Source organism: Fundulus heteroclitus, chromosome 12, assembly GCF_011125445.2.
Source record: "Fundulus heteroclitus isolate FHET01 chromosome 12, MU-UCD_Fhet_4.1, whole genome shotgun sequence".
Taxonomy (NCBI): Eukaryota; Metazoa; Chordata; class Actinopteri; order Cyprinodontiformes; family Fundulidae; genus Fundulus; species Fundulus heteroclitus.
In genome coordinates, this window is record NC_046372.1 from 29,671,265 (window position 1) to 29,685,593 (window position 14,329).

The 14,329-nt window shown below is 40.1% G+C and overlaps 2 protein-coding genes across 3 annotated transcripts; one reads left to right on the plus strand and one right to left on the minus strand.

The window, feature by feature from the left end:
- Positions 1-422: 422 nt before the first annotated feature.
- On the minus strand, positions 423-6,837 carry wdr54 (WD repeat domain 54). The gene is made up of 10 exons (XM_012861284.3): positions 6,668-6,837; positions 6,233-6,487; positions 5,030-5,092; positions 4,821-4,887; positions 3,939-3,995; positions 3,737-3,864; positions 3,478-3,578; positions 3,042-3,204; positions 2,023-2,097; positions 423-771 (listed from the first exon to the last, which is right to left on the minus strand). Exons 2-10 carry the CDS (start codon positions 6,455-6,457, stop codon positions 640-642), a joined length of 1,011 nt encoding a protein of 336 aa, XP_012716738.2. The 5' UTR covers positions 6,458-6,487; positions 6,668-6,837; the 3' UTR covers positions 423-639.
- A 44-nt stretch (positions 6,838-6,881) lies between these two features.
- LOC105925434 (uncharacterized protein C2orf81 homolog) lies at positions 6,882-11,624 on the plus strand. 2 transcript variants are annotated; one of them, XM_036144418.1, is made up of 4 exons: positions 6,882-6,930; positions 7,832-8,110; positions 8,594-8,770; positions 9,762-11,624. In XM_036144418.1, exons 2-4 carry the CDS (start codon positions 7,871-7,873, stop codon positions 10,620-10,622), a joined length of 1,278 nt encoding a protein of 425 aa, XP_036000311.1. In that variant the 5' UTR covers positions 6,882-6,930; positions 7,832-7,870; the 3' UTR covers positions 10,623-11,624. The 2 variants fall into 2 exon arrangements, with proteins under 2 accessions (XP_036000311.1, XP_012716741.2); XM_012861287.3 differs by having other exon boundaries at positions 6,888-6,930; positions 7,855-8,110.
- Positions 11,625-14,329: the final 2,705 nt, after the last annotated feature.

A 14,329-nucleotide genomic window follows, 5' to 3' on the forward strand; every position in this document is an offset into this window, starting at 1 on the left:
ACACAAGTAAAAATATTGAATGTAAAAGTAAAAACTACAGATATTAGTAATTTATCTCAATGCAAGATTTAGAACCACCACTTATAAACGATATAAATAAACTTCAATTCCATAGAACCTTTGAAAAGGCTGAAAAGATATAAATGAAAAATATTCATATAATATCTTTGGGTCAGATATGAAGCTGCATAATGAGTATGAGTTCATGACCTGATCTGAACACTTGCAATACGAGCATGCCCCAATTTAGAGTCTCTCATATGGCTCATGTTCTCTCCATGTACTGTATATAGTAGTTCAAACAATGTCCTCTAGTGGACATTTTTTGAACTACACTAATGTTGGCTTTCTAAAGACGTTTGCCCCAGAGCGCCATCTACTGCTTAAATGTTAGAAGTGAAAATTAAAACCAAAACACAGCGTCAGTCTTCATGGAGTGTTTACTATCGCATTTGTAACAATAAACAGAACTACACCAACATAAAGTTTATACATGAATTATAGAGAAAAGTTTTTTTTATTATTATTATTTGAAAATCTTCTCCACTACAAAGATCCAATGTTCAACATGCATTTTATATAAAAAATACTACATTTCAAATTCACATTTATACCCTTAGCCTTAAAGACGACAAAGACCTACGATTGCACGTACCGAATGATCTCACTCAGATCATAACCTGTCACTGCAAAAGCATAACCGTCTCCATCACAGAATTTAGCGCCGCAAATCTGCGTATCTGTCACACATTCGTTGTGTAAGTGGGCGATCTGCAACGAGGTTAGAAAAACACAGTTAGGTTCAGATTAATTGAAGACAGTCAATTAACACGGCTTTCATTCGTGGCTCTGTTCAGGAGTTTTCATACAGCCAAAATCGGCATGAGTGTCATATTCGTTTTGAGCTTTTGAAGATCCAGCGGTTCTTTCTGAAAGTTGGAATCGTAAAATATTTTAACAGTTTTCAAAAATAATGGCATGCATGAGTCTGAAGTTAATCCACAAAGGTTACATATTACTCATGAAAGCCCAATTACAAACATACACCTCCGCTAATATTTTCTCATATGTCCCTCAGCATGTTGTGCCTCAATCACATTTTTTCCTTTAGCTACCAGTCAGCGTCTGATATAAAATTGGCCACTGTAGTTGGGAGCATTGGCCAAAGTGAATCGGTTACTTTCCTGCCCAAAGATATGGCTTTTAGGAAAAGTCCACACATCTTTATTTGGCTTGAGGTCACAGTTTTAATGTGTGTTTGAGATCATTGTCCAGCTGGAAATCCCAGCTAAGCTGATGACTTAAAAGCAAAGTTGCAGATTTTGAGGGTGGATGGCCTTCTTCATTATTAAGTTTTGTGCAATGCCCTAGCACAACTAGCAGACAAACAGACCCTTAGCATAATTCTACCACCACCATGCTTAATAGTTGCCGTTCCCAGGCATGCATGCCTCATCCCAACTTCTCCAACCTGTTGTCATTGTAACAAATTAATTCAGCCTTATACGCTGGATGGCATTTGGATTTTCCATGGAGGCGGTCTTGTGCAGAGGGGTCAAATATCCTGCCAGAATGATATCAGAAGCTGCAAAAACCTTACAGTATGTCAAAGCTGAAACTTGCTCAGGGACAGGTAACCAGATATTTGTGGGGTGTATGTATATATTTGAGCTTGTATGTAACGAAGTGCTCTTGTGTGGATTTAAAAAAAAGAACAGTTCAAATACATTGTTAGATGCCCAAAAGAGAAGACATTCATGCCCATTGAATTGAATGAAAACCTCTGACTACACATACAGGTACAGCTCAAAAAACTGATCACTAATTTCACAAAGTAAAATTTATATATAATATAAATTCATAACACATAGTGAAGTATTTTAAGGCTTTATTTCATGTACTTTTGATGATTATGGCTAGCAGATAATGAAAACCCATGAGCTTTTCACCAGGTTGCATTGTTTTGAGATGTACCTGTATTTTATAAAAACGGGCTGCGTAGTTTGTATTCTGATCCATTACCTCCACACTGTTGGTCTCCGGCGTCATAGCCAGGTGCCAAACCCTGACAAAGGAATCCTCGGCAGCAGACAGAAGCTAAACCAAAGACAGAGGAGACGGCTGAGTAAAGCAGGCACGATGCTACTTCAACATTTACTGGCCTCTTCGCCACGTGACTTTTGAAAAGAAGTTTTAAATGAACATTATTCCTTATTCTGGCGGATACGTTTTGTGTCTCTGCTAGAGTACGTCGTTGCCTGCGGTGACATATTTCCGCTAGCTGCTGAGGCCTGTACATCAGCTAGTTCAGGAGCAATTTTAGTCCAATCCTTCAAAAAGAAATATATAAAAAAAAAAAGCTTTGCGGTTTTCCCATAAGTGGTTATAAAACCACCGCTGGCTGGAAAGTGAAAACGGTTCATACGCTAAAGAGCAAGTTAGTCTTGAACTGGAAACAATTTTTATATATTTTCTGTGGGCAATGACGTAGTATTTGCAACTTAAGGCACCTATCCCACATTAAAGAGAAGTCACTGAATTCAGCACCTGTTTTCTGTTCACAGCTTAAGTCGCATAACCCGCTAACCCTAGAGTTTAGGGTATGTATGTTTACCACTTACAGATGTTTAATAAGTATTTGCCTTAATTACAGACCAAGCTTCATTTTCTTGGTAACAAGCTTAGTCTGGGCATGCATCAGTAACCATGTACCACTGCTACGGTTTAAAGTGGCCTTAATTAGCCCCGCGGGAAAGTGTCACAGTGAGATCACTGCACCTCCCCCACCTGTTGCTGCAGTCTTCCAGACAGATGGCTTAAAAGAAGGCTATTACACTTTGTGCTCACTAAAAAGAAAGACATATTCAGGTGTTTGATAACACATGCAGGCCTGTGCCTAATTTAGACACAAGAAAATATGAAATTCTAAACGAGTTTACAATGAGGCAAAATGTCATGGTTTGAATCCGTTCATGTCGTTGGCACAAACCTACTGGGGGAGGGGGGGGGGGGGGGGGTGGCATGTGATAGATGCAGCTTACCAGACCGGAAAAGGGAGCGACGTCCAGAGAGTAGATCCAGCGAGCATGAGCGTTGACCTCAGCGTGAAGGATTCCCGTCACTGCCTCGTAGAGACGGATCTGGCCATTGCCGTAGCCCGCCAACACTGTGCCTTTCCACAGCTTCACAGATGAGCAGGTGATGCTGAGGGAGGAGTGGAAAGCAAAGGGTCGATATTCAGACGTAAAAAGACAAGCCAACGGGTGTTATAGGAAAGAGGCGAAGGAAAGTAAGGAGAGACAAACACATCAAAGGATATCAATACAAAAAAAAAACAAAGAGACAGAGGGATAAAAGTGGCAAAGAGAGATCAATTGTGAATTGTTACAGTTGGGTTTCCATTCTAAGATGTTAATTTAGCTCACTTTTACGTTAGAGATATGATTCACAAAAGTATAAGAACATTTAGGGTCCTACTCCAAGCCAGGGATCTTGTTTAGAAGTTGAAATTCCTCCCCAGACTTCCACACGCAAATGTTGCCGCCGTCATCCGCAGTGACCAGACTGGCTAGGCGCTCCTAAGAGGATGGAGACGGCAGTATGGGGAGACATTTGTCATTTGTCCTCGCTTACGTAGCTCACAGTTCAAAGTAACGTTTTTCAGTCGCGTTAACTTGTGGAAACAATCTCACAATAAGGCATGCTCAAAGCGACAGGTGACACGTTGACGTTGTACCTGGCTGCCAGAACACTCCGCAGCGATGTCAGTGATGGCCTCCTTGTGCTCCTCCAGCACCTCAGACAGGGTGATGTTGCTGCCTTTACTGGGAACGTCAAACACCAGAACCGCTCCAGAGGAAACGCCTGGACAGCAAAAAATAACCCGCTGAAAGAGTTTGGTCACTTACACCACAAACATGTTTAACTTCTCTACTTACCAACACATATGTAGTTGTCAGAGACAGCCGATATTCCTCGAGCGAACACTGCCTGTTCTGGGATAGAATTTAGCTGTGAGTAGACTTGATTTGATATAAGCTTCAGGAAAATAGCCTTAAAGAGTTTAAAAGCAGAGAAACTTATTCACAAAACACAACAGTGTGTGCTTCTGTAGCATTTGCAAAAATCAGATCAACTCTGCAATGCGTACAAATCTGTATGTATCAGTGATACCCTTCATTTCACAAAATTACAAATAAATAAATAAATAAATACTTGCTCTGCTTATCACATAAACTAAACCTAGTTTCAGAATTTCTGATCCAGTTAAAACCCCAGAGGAAAATTATCTACAGGCCGCAAAATGGCTTTTTCCCACACATTTTGGAATGAGTAACTATATGTTTATTTGTTAGTAACACAAAAAACAAAACGAGTTGGTCAAAAACTCTGTTGTCACGTGGCGGACCCCCAAAAAAGGCAGATTTTTGTCAGAAATTTAGCTTTAAAAATTTTTATTAAATAATATCTGTGGAATAATATGTGGAAACTCAAAGTTTTTTTCTGCACACAATTTTCCTTTTTCCTCACTGAGCCAAAGCTGAAAATGACAAAACCCATTTCACACATTCTCCAGACTCAGAGTAAATATGTCAATATGCAAAACATTGTATATTAAAACTATACAAAAGGTACAAGAAGGAAACAAACAGTTTAAACACGACCATAATACTTTTACACTCAATAAAATGCACAGTGGAGAAAGCGGGCGGGCAGGCTGGCAGGAATATTTCCTAGTTTTAAGGTTTAACCTCTGACAACGTAGACTGCTTTTTCACTGAGTGGATTACACAAATGGACCGTGTGTTCTGTAAGTTTACCTGTGGGTGCTTCCGGCGTGTCCAGTGCGTGCCAGTACACCATGATTGAGCCATCAGATTCATACATCTAAAACAGATTTTTGAAAGAGAAACCTGTCTGTTAAGACGAATAAGACAATTACCTAATTACACCAGCTCAGCACGCAGCACAACTATGACCAACACGTCCTGCAAAAGCATTGTCTGTCAGTGATGGAGAGGAGCTTTACCTGGATGCCTTTTTGAGACGACACCACCAGCAGATCACGGGAGGGTAAAACACAGAAAGCTGCCTGTGGTAAGAAATTGTACTTGGTTAAAATGAAAAGGTCCATCGCCTCAGTAACTTCCTAAGATTACCCTTAGCCCCTCCCGTTTATCCTATCCCTTGGCTTTTGATTCAGGTTCCAAATATTCCACAAAGGAAAGGGACACACTGATTCCTTGTATGTAAAGAAGTAGCAACTAAATTTCCTTCTGAGTCCTGTAAATAATTATCAAGCCTGCAAGGATAATTCTGAATACCCCAAACTCCACAAAATAGTGCTACAATATAAATGTGTATGTATCAAAAGGTTAACGGGAAAGAATGAGGCACAATGTAAAATGGGAGTCAGCCTAAAAGAAAGTAATACCAATGTAACCCCAAAATTGAATGGGTGGTGACATGATTGCTTCAAGTATTTTCTAACTGCCACATTTATATTCAAGTGTTGATATATCTTTACTAGAGATCTTTGTATGTTCTATACGGCCAAATAACTCTCTAACTTTGCATTATTTACAACAGATTTACAATATCTGTGGCAGCAAACAGGCTTATATCAGAGGCAACCAGAGTTTCGCTCAGTTCTTTCTGAAAACGCTTTCACGCCTACCCAGGAGTCTTCGCCAATTCTGGTGGCTCACACTTGAGCTCAGGTGCGAATTGACAACGACTCCTGGAGAGGGGTCGAAACGTTTTCAGAAAGAACTGAGCGAAAGTCCGGCTGCCTCTGATGTAAGCCTGTTCGCTGTTGCGATGATCCGGATAACTGAGAATTTGCACAGCCAATACCTGTGGCCTTTTATGACTGGCTGGGCATGATCAAATCTCGTATGTGCGTGCATGGCCATCAACTGGGTTAAAATAAGACTCTTAAAAGGAACGGATTGCCTAATATGTGAGCCAATATGTTATGTGGGTCTCCATAAATATTTTTGTTCACACTGAATGGGAACACATTTAGCCTGGGCTCAATATTGGATACTTGTGTGGGTGGACCGGGCCTGTATTTCAGCCCCTTTCCGCTCGTTTAGGCTCTCCTTGTAAATGTTTACCTTTGCCACTGTTTACTTGGAAAGCAATGGGGGAAAACATGGTTCTGTAAACTCTGAGACGCAACCGGTTCCGTTCACTTCGCACAGACCCGGTGAGCTGATGCCGAGCTGACCTGCATGATGAGCGACGTGCTTGTGGCAACGTTGGGCTCTTTGGACTGCAGCTGGCGGTGCGAGTAGTTGAGGCCGTCCCACGACGCGCTGACCATGTTCACAACGTTGGCGTGGACAACGGTGAAGTAGGTGAGGCGCCTCGGAGCGATGCGCAGCACGCTCAGGTTGTTGTACAGCGCCGACGCGCTGTTTTTGATCTGGATGCTCTTTTCCTTGTGAAACATGGCGCAGAGTCGATGTAACACGGCGATTGACTGAAAACAGGGGGAGAATAAAGATCACCGGGGGATAATATGTAGTAGAACTGGTGGACATATATGAACGTCCTGCTGTTATCCAGAAGCGTATAACGTAAATGCTATGTCTAGCATGCTAGTCGTGTTAGCAAGGATTGCTAAAAAATTGACAATTTCACGAAAAGCTACAGCTCATACCCTGGTTTCGGACCACTCAAAATTTCTCTCCGCTCTCGCCCGTCATTACGGAGCAGCTGTCATTAGATATCACAAATAAAACAAATAAATAAATAAAAACCGAACAGGTTCCGAGCTAGCGGCAGGATTACTAATGCGTCGTCCGCAGCCATAGAGACGACGCACTTTTACGTATTGCGTCATGGTGGTTGCTAAGCAACCACGGCTTTCAACTTGCGTCCGATCCGTTAAAAACGTCTCTGGCGTGTACAAAAGAGAGTGAGGTAAGTTTCAAATACTCTGCAGCTAAATGGTCATCGGTTTATTTGAATTTTTCCGTTCATCCATTTTCCGTGACATTGGGTCAAATGTCGTATTAAGACTCGCTACATACTCACTATAATAACTCAGATTAAAACAAACAACAAGGTAAGCAGCCATAACAATGCAAACGACACACAGCTAAGTCACATTACAATGTCAGGGGACAATGAACCCATTCAAGTATTTAGTGCAGGGGTCTGCAACCTGTGGCTCTAGAGTCACAAGTGGCTCTTTGGACTTTCCACAATGGCTCTTAAAAACTTTGGCTACAAATTATATTTTTATTATGGTATTTAAATGTAATAATGATAATAAATGCAGGTTTTAGCAGTTTTGTCTTGGAATAATTGCTTTTAATTTTCACAACAGAATGATGCTAAAAGTGCCAGTAATATTTAATTTTAAATCAATATTTTTTCATTATGTTGGAAACTGATTTTTTTTTTTCCACATCATCCACAAATATCGACATCCCGTCCATCCGCGTTTTTAAGACCTCAAAATAGACAAGGGGTGTTTCTTTAACAATGACAACAGATTTCCTATGGTAGATCTTTATCAAAAATTATAACTTGTCTTTTTTCAAAAGGCCAGGCAACATTTGCGGCTCTGAACGAGTTTAGGCAAAATGGCTCTTTAGACTGTAAAGGTTGCAGGCCCGTGGTTTAGTGGATGCATGGACCCTATGCATGGATGTGCAATAATCTTCTTCAGTCAAATAAAAACAAAAGCATCGTCATTATTGACACCTCAGCATCATTTCTTAATCCTAATGTTTTCATGATGTTTGGTATCACTACAACAGGGTTAAATGCGACTTGTTATATTTTGATATAATTTCCGTCTGTTTTTTTATTCTAGTGGTTAGTATTTCATTTTTATAGAAGCCTCTGAGCCAAGATGCCCCGCCCAGCTCCCAAAAGCAAAACGGATAAGAAAAAAGTCAAGTCAAATGTCAAGGAGATCCCACCTCCCGAGCCTGAGCAGGAGGAGGAAGATCTAATCGGCGGTCGCATCACTCGGGCCCAGTGGACCGAAATGTTGATCCAGGAGGATGGAGATGAAATAGTGGGGGAGATAATGGACAAGCTGCTGAGCCAAGTCATGGATTGCTGTTATAAATCATACATTAAAACACAGGTAAAGCATATGGTCTAAATTCAACTGATCAGCAACTTGACAACACTGACTGCCACACACTGGATAACAGATTAAATATTTTATCATAGTTATCTGTTTTGCTTTTTGCTATAATATCTCATATTCATAACACTAGCATATCATAGAAAAGTCCATTTATTTCACTAGTTCAGTTCACTTATTAAAACACGTTGCACAGATTAACAGCACACAGACTGTTTTCAAGCTTTTATTTCTGTAAATTATTATGATTTTCTGCTTACAGCTAATGCAAACCTGCCATTTAAGATTAGAAGACATTGGATCAATTTAAAAACAACAACGCATCAATACAGAAATGTGTGCTTCATGAAAACTATGTTTAATAACTACTTAAATGTTGGTAGTTTTAAAAGCTACTTTGAATCTAACTAACAATCCTCATCGGAACGCAGGCTCTAATTAATTGAAAATGACTGTATTTCACTGCGCTTTGGTATTAAGCTTGTACCCTACACTGCCTCCTGGGCCAAGACCTACCTCACAAAGATTGTTGAGTCGCAAATCTTGTGTCTGGATGAAGGAGAGGGGCCAGAAGAAATATGCAGAACAGAAGACTGTGAGCCTTTGCCGGCCGTTCCAGATTGCTGGGCCCAAGGATGTGTGCCCACAGTGCCCGCTGTAAGTCAGCCTCATTGCAGCTCACAACAAGTACTACAGTATCTCTGTGTAATGCACTAAGCGTTCCCCTTTTCCACAATTTCTGACAGTATGACCTCTGGCTTCAATGTATTTATTTAGATTTGACATGATAGACCAACACAAAGTAAAGCATAATTATGATGAGAAGCAGAATGTTGCACGGTTTTCAAAAGTTTAAAGTTTAAATTCAGTTTGAAGGTAACTGTTTGGTGAAAGTCTCAGAGGTTTGCGAGGACAACAGTGAACAAACAGCAGCACGAAGACCAAAGAACACAGCTGAAACGTCGGGGGATAAAGTTGAGGAAAAGTCTCAGGTAGAGAGCCGTTGTTGAAAGAAAGAGAATTCCTGTTGGCCGTTTGCCACAAGCCCTGGGTTACACAGCAAAGTGAAACCCGGATTAAATGTGTCGGCTTGCATGCACAGCGCTGTGTGGCACAGATCTGACACCGCGCGTCTCCCTGAACACACCATCCGTAGAGGGAAAGGTGGTTGTGGCAGCATTACCATGTGGGGATGTCTAAATACAGGGCAGTCCTGGAAGATACCTGTTTAAAGCTTAACCGGGATGGACGTTTGTCTTCTAGCATTATGACAGCCCTGAACCTACAGCCAGGGCTATCACAGAATGCTTTAGATGGCTCCGAGTGACCTAGTCTAGGTCCAGACCTGAGAATCTGTGGCAAGACTAAAAAAAAAGGTAATGTTCCTAGAACCTCTCCATCAAATCTGGTATATCTGCAAAGACAAAGCGTGCCATGACTTCCAGATCACAAATGCTGTGATCAGTGTAATTTTCCCAATAGTTCACTGTTATCCACTACTTTGTCTTGGTCAATCACATAAAAATCTCAATAAAATACACTGATGTTTGAGCCAATATTTTGTCAAATAATAAAAAAAAAGGTTCAAGCTGTATGAAAGCCACTGCAATGCTCTGTATAAATGTCTTTATATATCTCTTTCTTACAGGTTGTTATTGACCAGGTTCCAGAACAAACAGAGCCACATCTCTTAAAGCAATCGAACGTTGTCTCCTTAGGCAATTGTGCTCCAGACAAAGATAAAACTGACAAAGAGCCCAGGAAGGATGAAAAGGACCCCTTATGCAACGTGCCTAGTACTTCTCCCCCAGCATGCGCTGACAGAAAGAAGACCCTGCAGGTGAATAAACCTGCCAGACATGCTCAGAGAAAACTCCTGCTGTCTGTCTTCAGTTCTACAGAGAAAAGAAACGTGGAGGTAGAGAGCAAAAACAGAGACAGCGTAGTTCATAAAGATAAGACTGCGCCAACATCTCAGCAAAAAGACCCCCAGCCAATACCAAAACTGGATCCTAGGCGCTTGCCTCGACATTGCATTTTCCCACAGTACGAGATCGTCGATAACGACCTCAGAAAACCCAGCCCCCAAAAAACAACCGGTGGATTACCCAGACTTGAGCCAAAATCAGCCAAGCAGCAGACCGAGAGGCCGGGGACCTCGCTGAAGCCTCCAAAGACCATCTCCAAGGAAAAGCCTCAAAAAATAACCGACAACGACGCCCGTGCGCTTAAACAGGAAATGGAACGGCGCGTTCTCTTCGGGCCTCTGAGGCTTGATACAATGGAGTTAGCCAAAGGTGTTTCTCTCTCGCGTTCTCAAGCTGCTGACAGTACGCCTCTCAGGGGGAACGGCCCTTCGCAGCCTACCGATCTGAAGCCCATAAAGAGGAATGCCACTCTGCCGTTATATTCTGTTGGCCAGGTTGCTGCCGGCCCACCACCTCAAGTCACACCAGTAACTCAAGCCGAGGACTGTGACAGCTCATTGAAAGATTTAACATTTCTGTAATGGTTGGAGGAGCAGGATGGGCTACATCTTAATGAATAAGGAAACAAGTGTAAGGTTGTTATATGTTGTTTTCTGAGAAAGTTGCAAAAAAAGAATTAGCTTGTTTTCCAGTTTAGATTCCTCTGTATAATCAAAATTCTTTCTGTGTGAGGAAGCATTCTAAAAAAGGCACAGAGATGTATAAAATACATATAAAAAGAAATATCAAATTCAAAAATAAAAGTCCTGGTGTTTTTGGTGATCTGTTCATGAGTGGTATCTGTAAGAGAAAGTGGGATCTTGCAGGTAAATCTTTTCTATCTTCTATCCCTTCCAGCTACCCAACACATTATGGCCCCAACTCCACTAGGAATCTGCATAAGAAGAAATAATGCCATATCTCAATGGGACCATCCTGGCTAAATTAAGATTTTCTTTTTATCGTTGTTGCTTTACGTTTCAAACTTAAAGTATTGCTTTAAAACATTCATGTTTCTGCTTCTGGAGAATTAGGAAGACCAGGCAATGAACGAAACAAACTGATACATGACCAATCGTTGGATAGCAAAGGTCTATCTCATGTAAGATCTGGATATCTGAATCTTTTCAAACCTTTTAAAAAGAAATGATGTGTGACCTATATTACAGTACTGCACAATTCAACTGAAAGACTAATCTGTTTGTTGGAAAAATGTTTTTGATATAAACTAAAAAAAGAGGCTGTCAAGAGAGTGACCAAAACACTTGGGCAGGGGCATACATTTCTGGTAAGTACTGCTTCTACATGTAAGAATAATCTCCTGTATTATTAGGATGTCAGGATAAGAAATAGGGTTGAAAATTATTTTTTTTTTCTTCTGAAAGAAATATCCAGGCTTGCTTGTTTCCTTGTTTAATGCTCCGATGAAAGAGAGATGCGATATGTGGTGGTGGCAGCATCATGGTCTTAGGTTGCTTTTCTTCAGAGGGAACGTTTTTTTTATGTCAGATTTATATGCCGTTAATAAACAAAGCCCTCTCAGTGGAACTGCTTTTGTTGTGTCTTGACTTATTACATTTTAAGGGAAGAAAACACAAAGCAGAAGTGATGTTTTTTTAACATAGTGGCTCCTGTGAACCACCCCCTATATATTTGGGCTTCTTAGCACCGTATTTAAAGCAGACATTTCCTGATTTGGGGTTTAGGATGGACAGTGATTTTAAATTAGATCGGCGGGTTGGAGCTGTGGTAAAGTCCTTTTTATCATCTTCGGCAGCTTGCAAAGGAAAAGCCCATTCTTTCTGAACAACAACTTGAAATAGCAGACCATGGATTCATTGAATCCTGTAAAGGGCTTTACCTCAGAGTCAGCCAGTCCTCCCTGAAACATCTCCAGTTGCCCCAGAACGCTGCAGCCAGGCTTCTAACAGGAGTCAGTAAGAGGGAGTGTGTTGCCTCCACTCAGGCTTCCTGTGCATTTTACAATGCATTTTGAGATTCTGTTATTTGTTTTTGAAAGTGTACATGGTCTTGCCTTAACTTACCTCTATTAGCTGCCTCAGGTCAGCTGATCAGCTGCTCCTTGAGGCTCCTGAGGAAGCGCAGAGGAGACAGAGCTTTTATGGTGTTGCTGCTCCAAGGCGATGGAATGATCTCCCACTCAAAATCATTGTCTACTTTCAAACTTATTTTACAAACACATTTTTATTCATGGCTTTCAACACAGAAGGAGACTTTTTGTTTTTACTCTGTTGTACTGATTCTATTATTGTTTTTTCTTATGTTTTTTTTTCTAGTTTTATGTTTAAATATTTAATTTTTTTTATATGTGTCACAACCATGGTTGTTTTATAGTGCTTTATAAATAAATAAAGTAGCAGTAGTAACAGGCACCTGCATTAGGTTTTCCAGACTTGTCCTGTGGTAGGAGGTTTCTCGAGGTAGATCTGGAACTCGGTAAAGGAACCATATTTTCCTTCCGCCCTATTGTCGATGATAAACAGTTATCTCTATTAGCAATTAGCAAAACAGACCTGCGTTAAATTGAAACCTTTGGTCATCACTATAAATATTTGATCAGCTTATGGTGAATCCAAGAGTGAATAAACGTAATGATAATATAATTTTGATGTATAAGGGCACACTACCCTAATAAATACATCCTCGCCTAATAATTCAGAAAATATTTACTCATCATTAAACAATGGGAGCGTCACACCCTAGTATGACAGGAAGTTGAAAGATGGGAATCCTCTCTTACCCAACAATTTATACTGCAAACTGCATAAGAATGTGCAGCACTTGCATCAACATATGGAGGATACAAGACAAGAACTACCTAATAAAGGGAAGTCAGAAAATGTGAAACACCCCAAATCTAACATTGACAGAGCTAGTAGAAATAAGGGAAAACTTAAGCGGAAAGATCAGGTGATCCTATCAAATGAAAAATAAGAAACATTATTTATATAACACTTTTTAAAAGTTAGGAAGTGCTTCACATAGATGAAGCATACACAAAATAAACATTTAATACAAAAGAATAAAGCTCATTTGTAAAATAGGTTTTAAGGAGTTTTACACATGTCATCTCTGGGCACTTTAGAAAAAAAAAAGAAAGAGGGAAAAAAAGTAAACTTAATCAAAGCATACAGACAGATTTCAGGTGAAATACATGCCTTCATACTTATCAAACAACACAGTCAAGTTGAGTTTATTATTAAAATTCAGTTGTTTTGACAAGCTTAACAGTCCTTGAAACAGTACAAAGAGAGAGGTGCTCAGAAAGATACCATACCAGCTTTATTTATTGAACACTTTTATAGATACAGGGGAGAAAAGCCGTTCAAAAGATTTAACTCTCAAGATTTTGAAGAAATAAATTCCTGAAAATTAGTCAAATGCATATCCTAGACTGCCTTTATGATGAACTTTGACTTGGTATTTCTCCATAAATACACAGCAAAATAATGAAATATTCATTATACTTACCTTATAAGTGACCCATTAACATAATAGAAATAGTTATTGTTGTCCCCTCTCACAAATTTATTTGAATAAATAAATTCCTAAAAATGAGACAAACTTATATCATGTAAAGGCATTGTAAGGAACTTTGATTTGCTATTTCTCCCAAAAATCTAGGGTAAAATCATGAAATATTTATTCCAGTTATATGAAAGTATGTCAAAGTAATTGTTTAGTCACAAATATACATTTTCTGAGGCAGGGTTATGGCCGGTTCTCATTTTCTCCTCCTTTCTTTTTCCACTGTTCTGCTACCGTAATGTACCTTGTGTGCGCGAAGCTAATCTTTTAAGGGAGCACGAGTATTTCCAAGTGTTGGCTCACGAGACCGCAATGTCCACCTAGCGGCGTGGCAGGGAAACTACGCCTTTTTTCATCGTTTCCACTAATGTCGTGGCTCGTGGTGGCCACAAGTTTCTGTCCATAGATATCTTAATTAAGACGTTGTCACGTAGAAGTGAGAAACGGAAAACACAGTCCTTTTTTTCCATGAACCGTTGTGGTGTGCTTGAGACAATTTAATAAAATGATGGTATCAAATCCACCACAACAGGTCTGAAAAATATAATTCACAACTCTTACAAAACCGGTTTCAGCGCAGTGGTTTTTAAGGAAATCCAGAATGAAAAACATAAAATAATACATGCATGTTTTCTTCTGAAATCCAAAACTATATTAGCCAAATAGCATCTGCTCAGTGCCATTGATAAATACCAACCAC

Excerpts from the sequence above, each read along its gene's own strand:
- LOC105925434 (XM_036144418.1), top strand. The coding sequence starts at position 7,871 with ATGCCCCGCCCAGCTCCCAAAAGCAAAACGGATAAGAAAAAAGTCAAG. Across the intron at positions 8,111-8,593 it reads AATCATACATTAAAACACAG|CTTGTACCCTACACTGCCTC; the intron begins GTAAAGCATATG and ends TTTGGTATTAAG. Across the intron at positions 8,771-9,761 it reads GTGTGCCCACAGTGCCCGCT|GTTGTTATTGACCAGGTTCC; the intron begins GTAAGTCAGCCT and ends TCTTTCTTACAG.
- wdr54 (XM_012861284.3), bottom strand. The coding sequence starts at position 6,457 with ATGTTTCACAAGGAAAAGAGCATCCAGATCAAAAACAGCGCGTCGGCG. Across the intron at positions 3,865-3,938 it reads TGACAACTACATATGTGTTG|GCGTTTCCTCTGGAGCGGTT; the intron begins GTAAGTAGAGAA and ends TTTGCTGTCCAG. Across the intron at positions 3,205-3,477 it reads AACAAGATCCCTGGCTTGGA|CATCACCTGCTCATCTGTGA; the intron begins GTAGGACCCTAA and ends CTCCTCCCTCAG.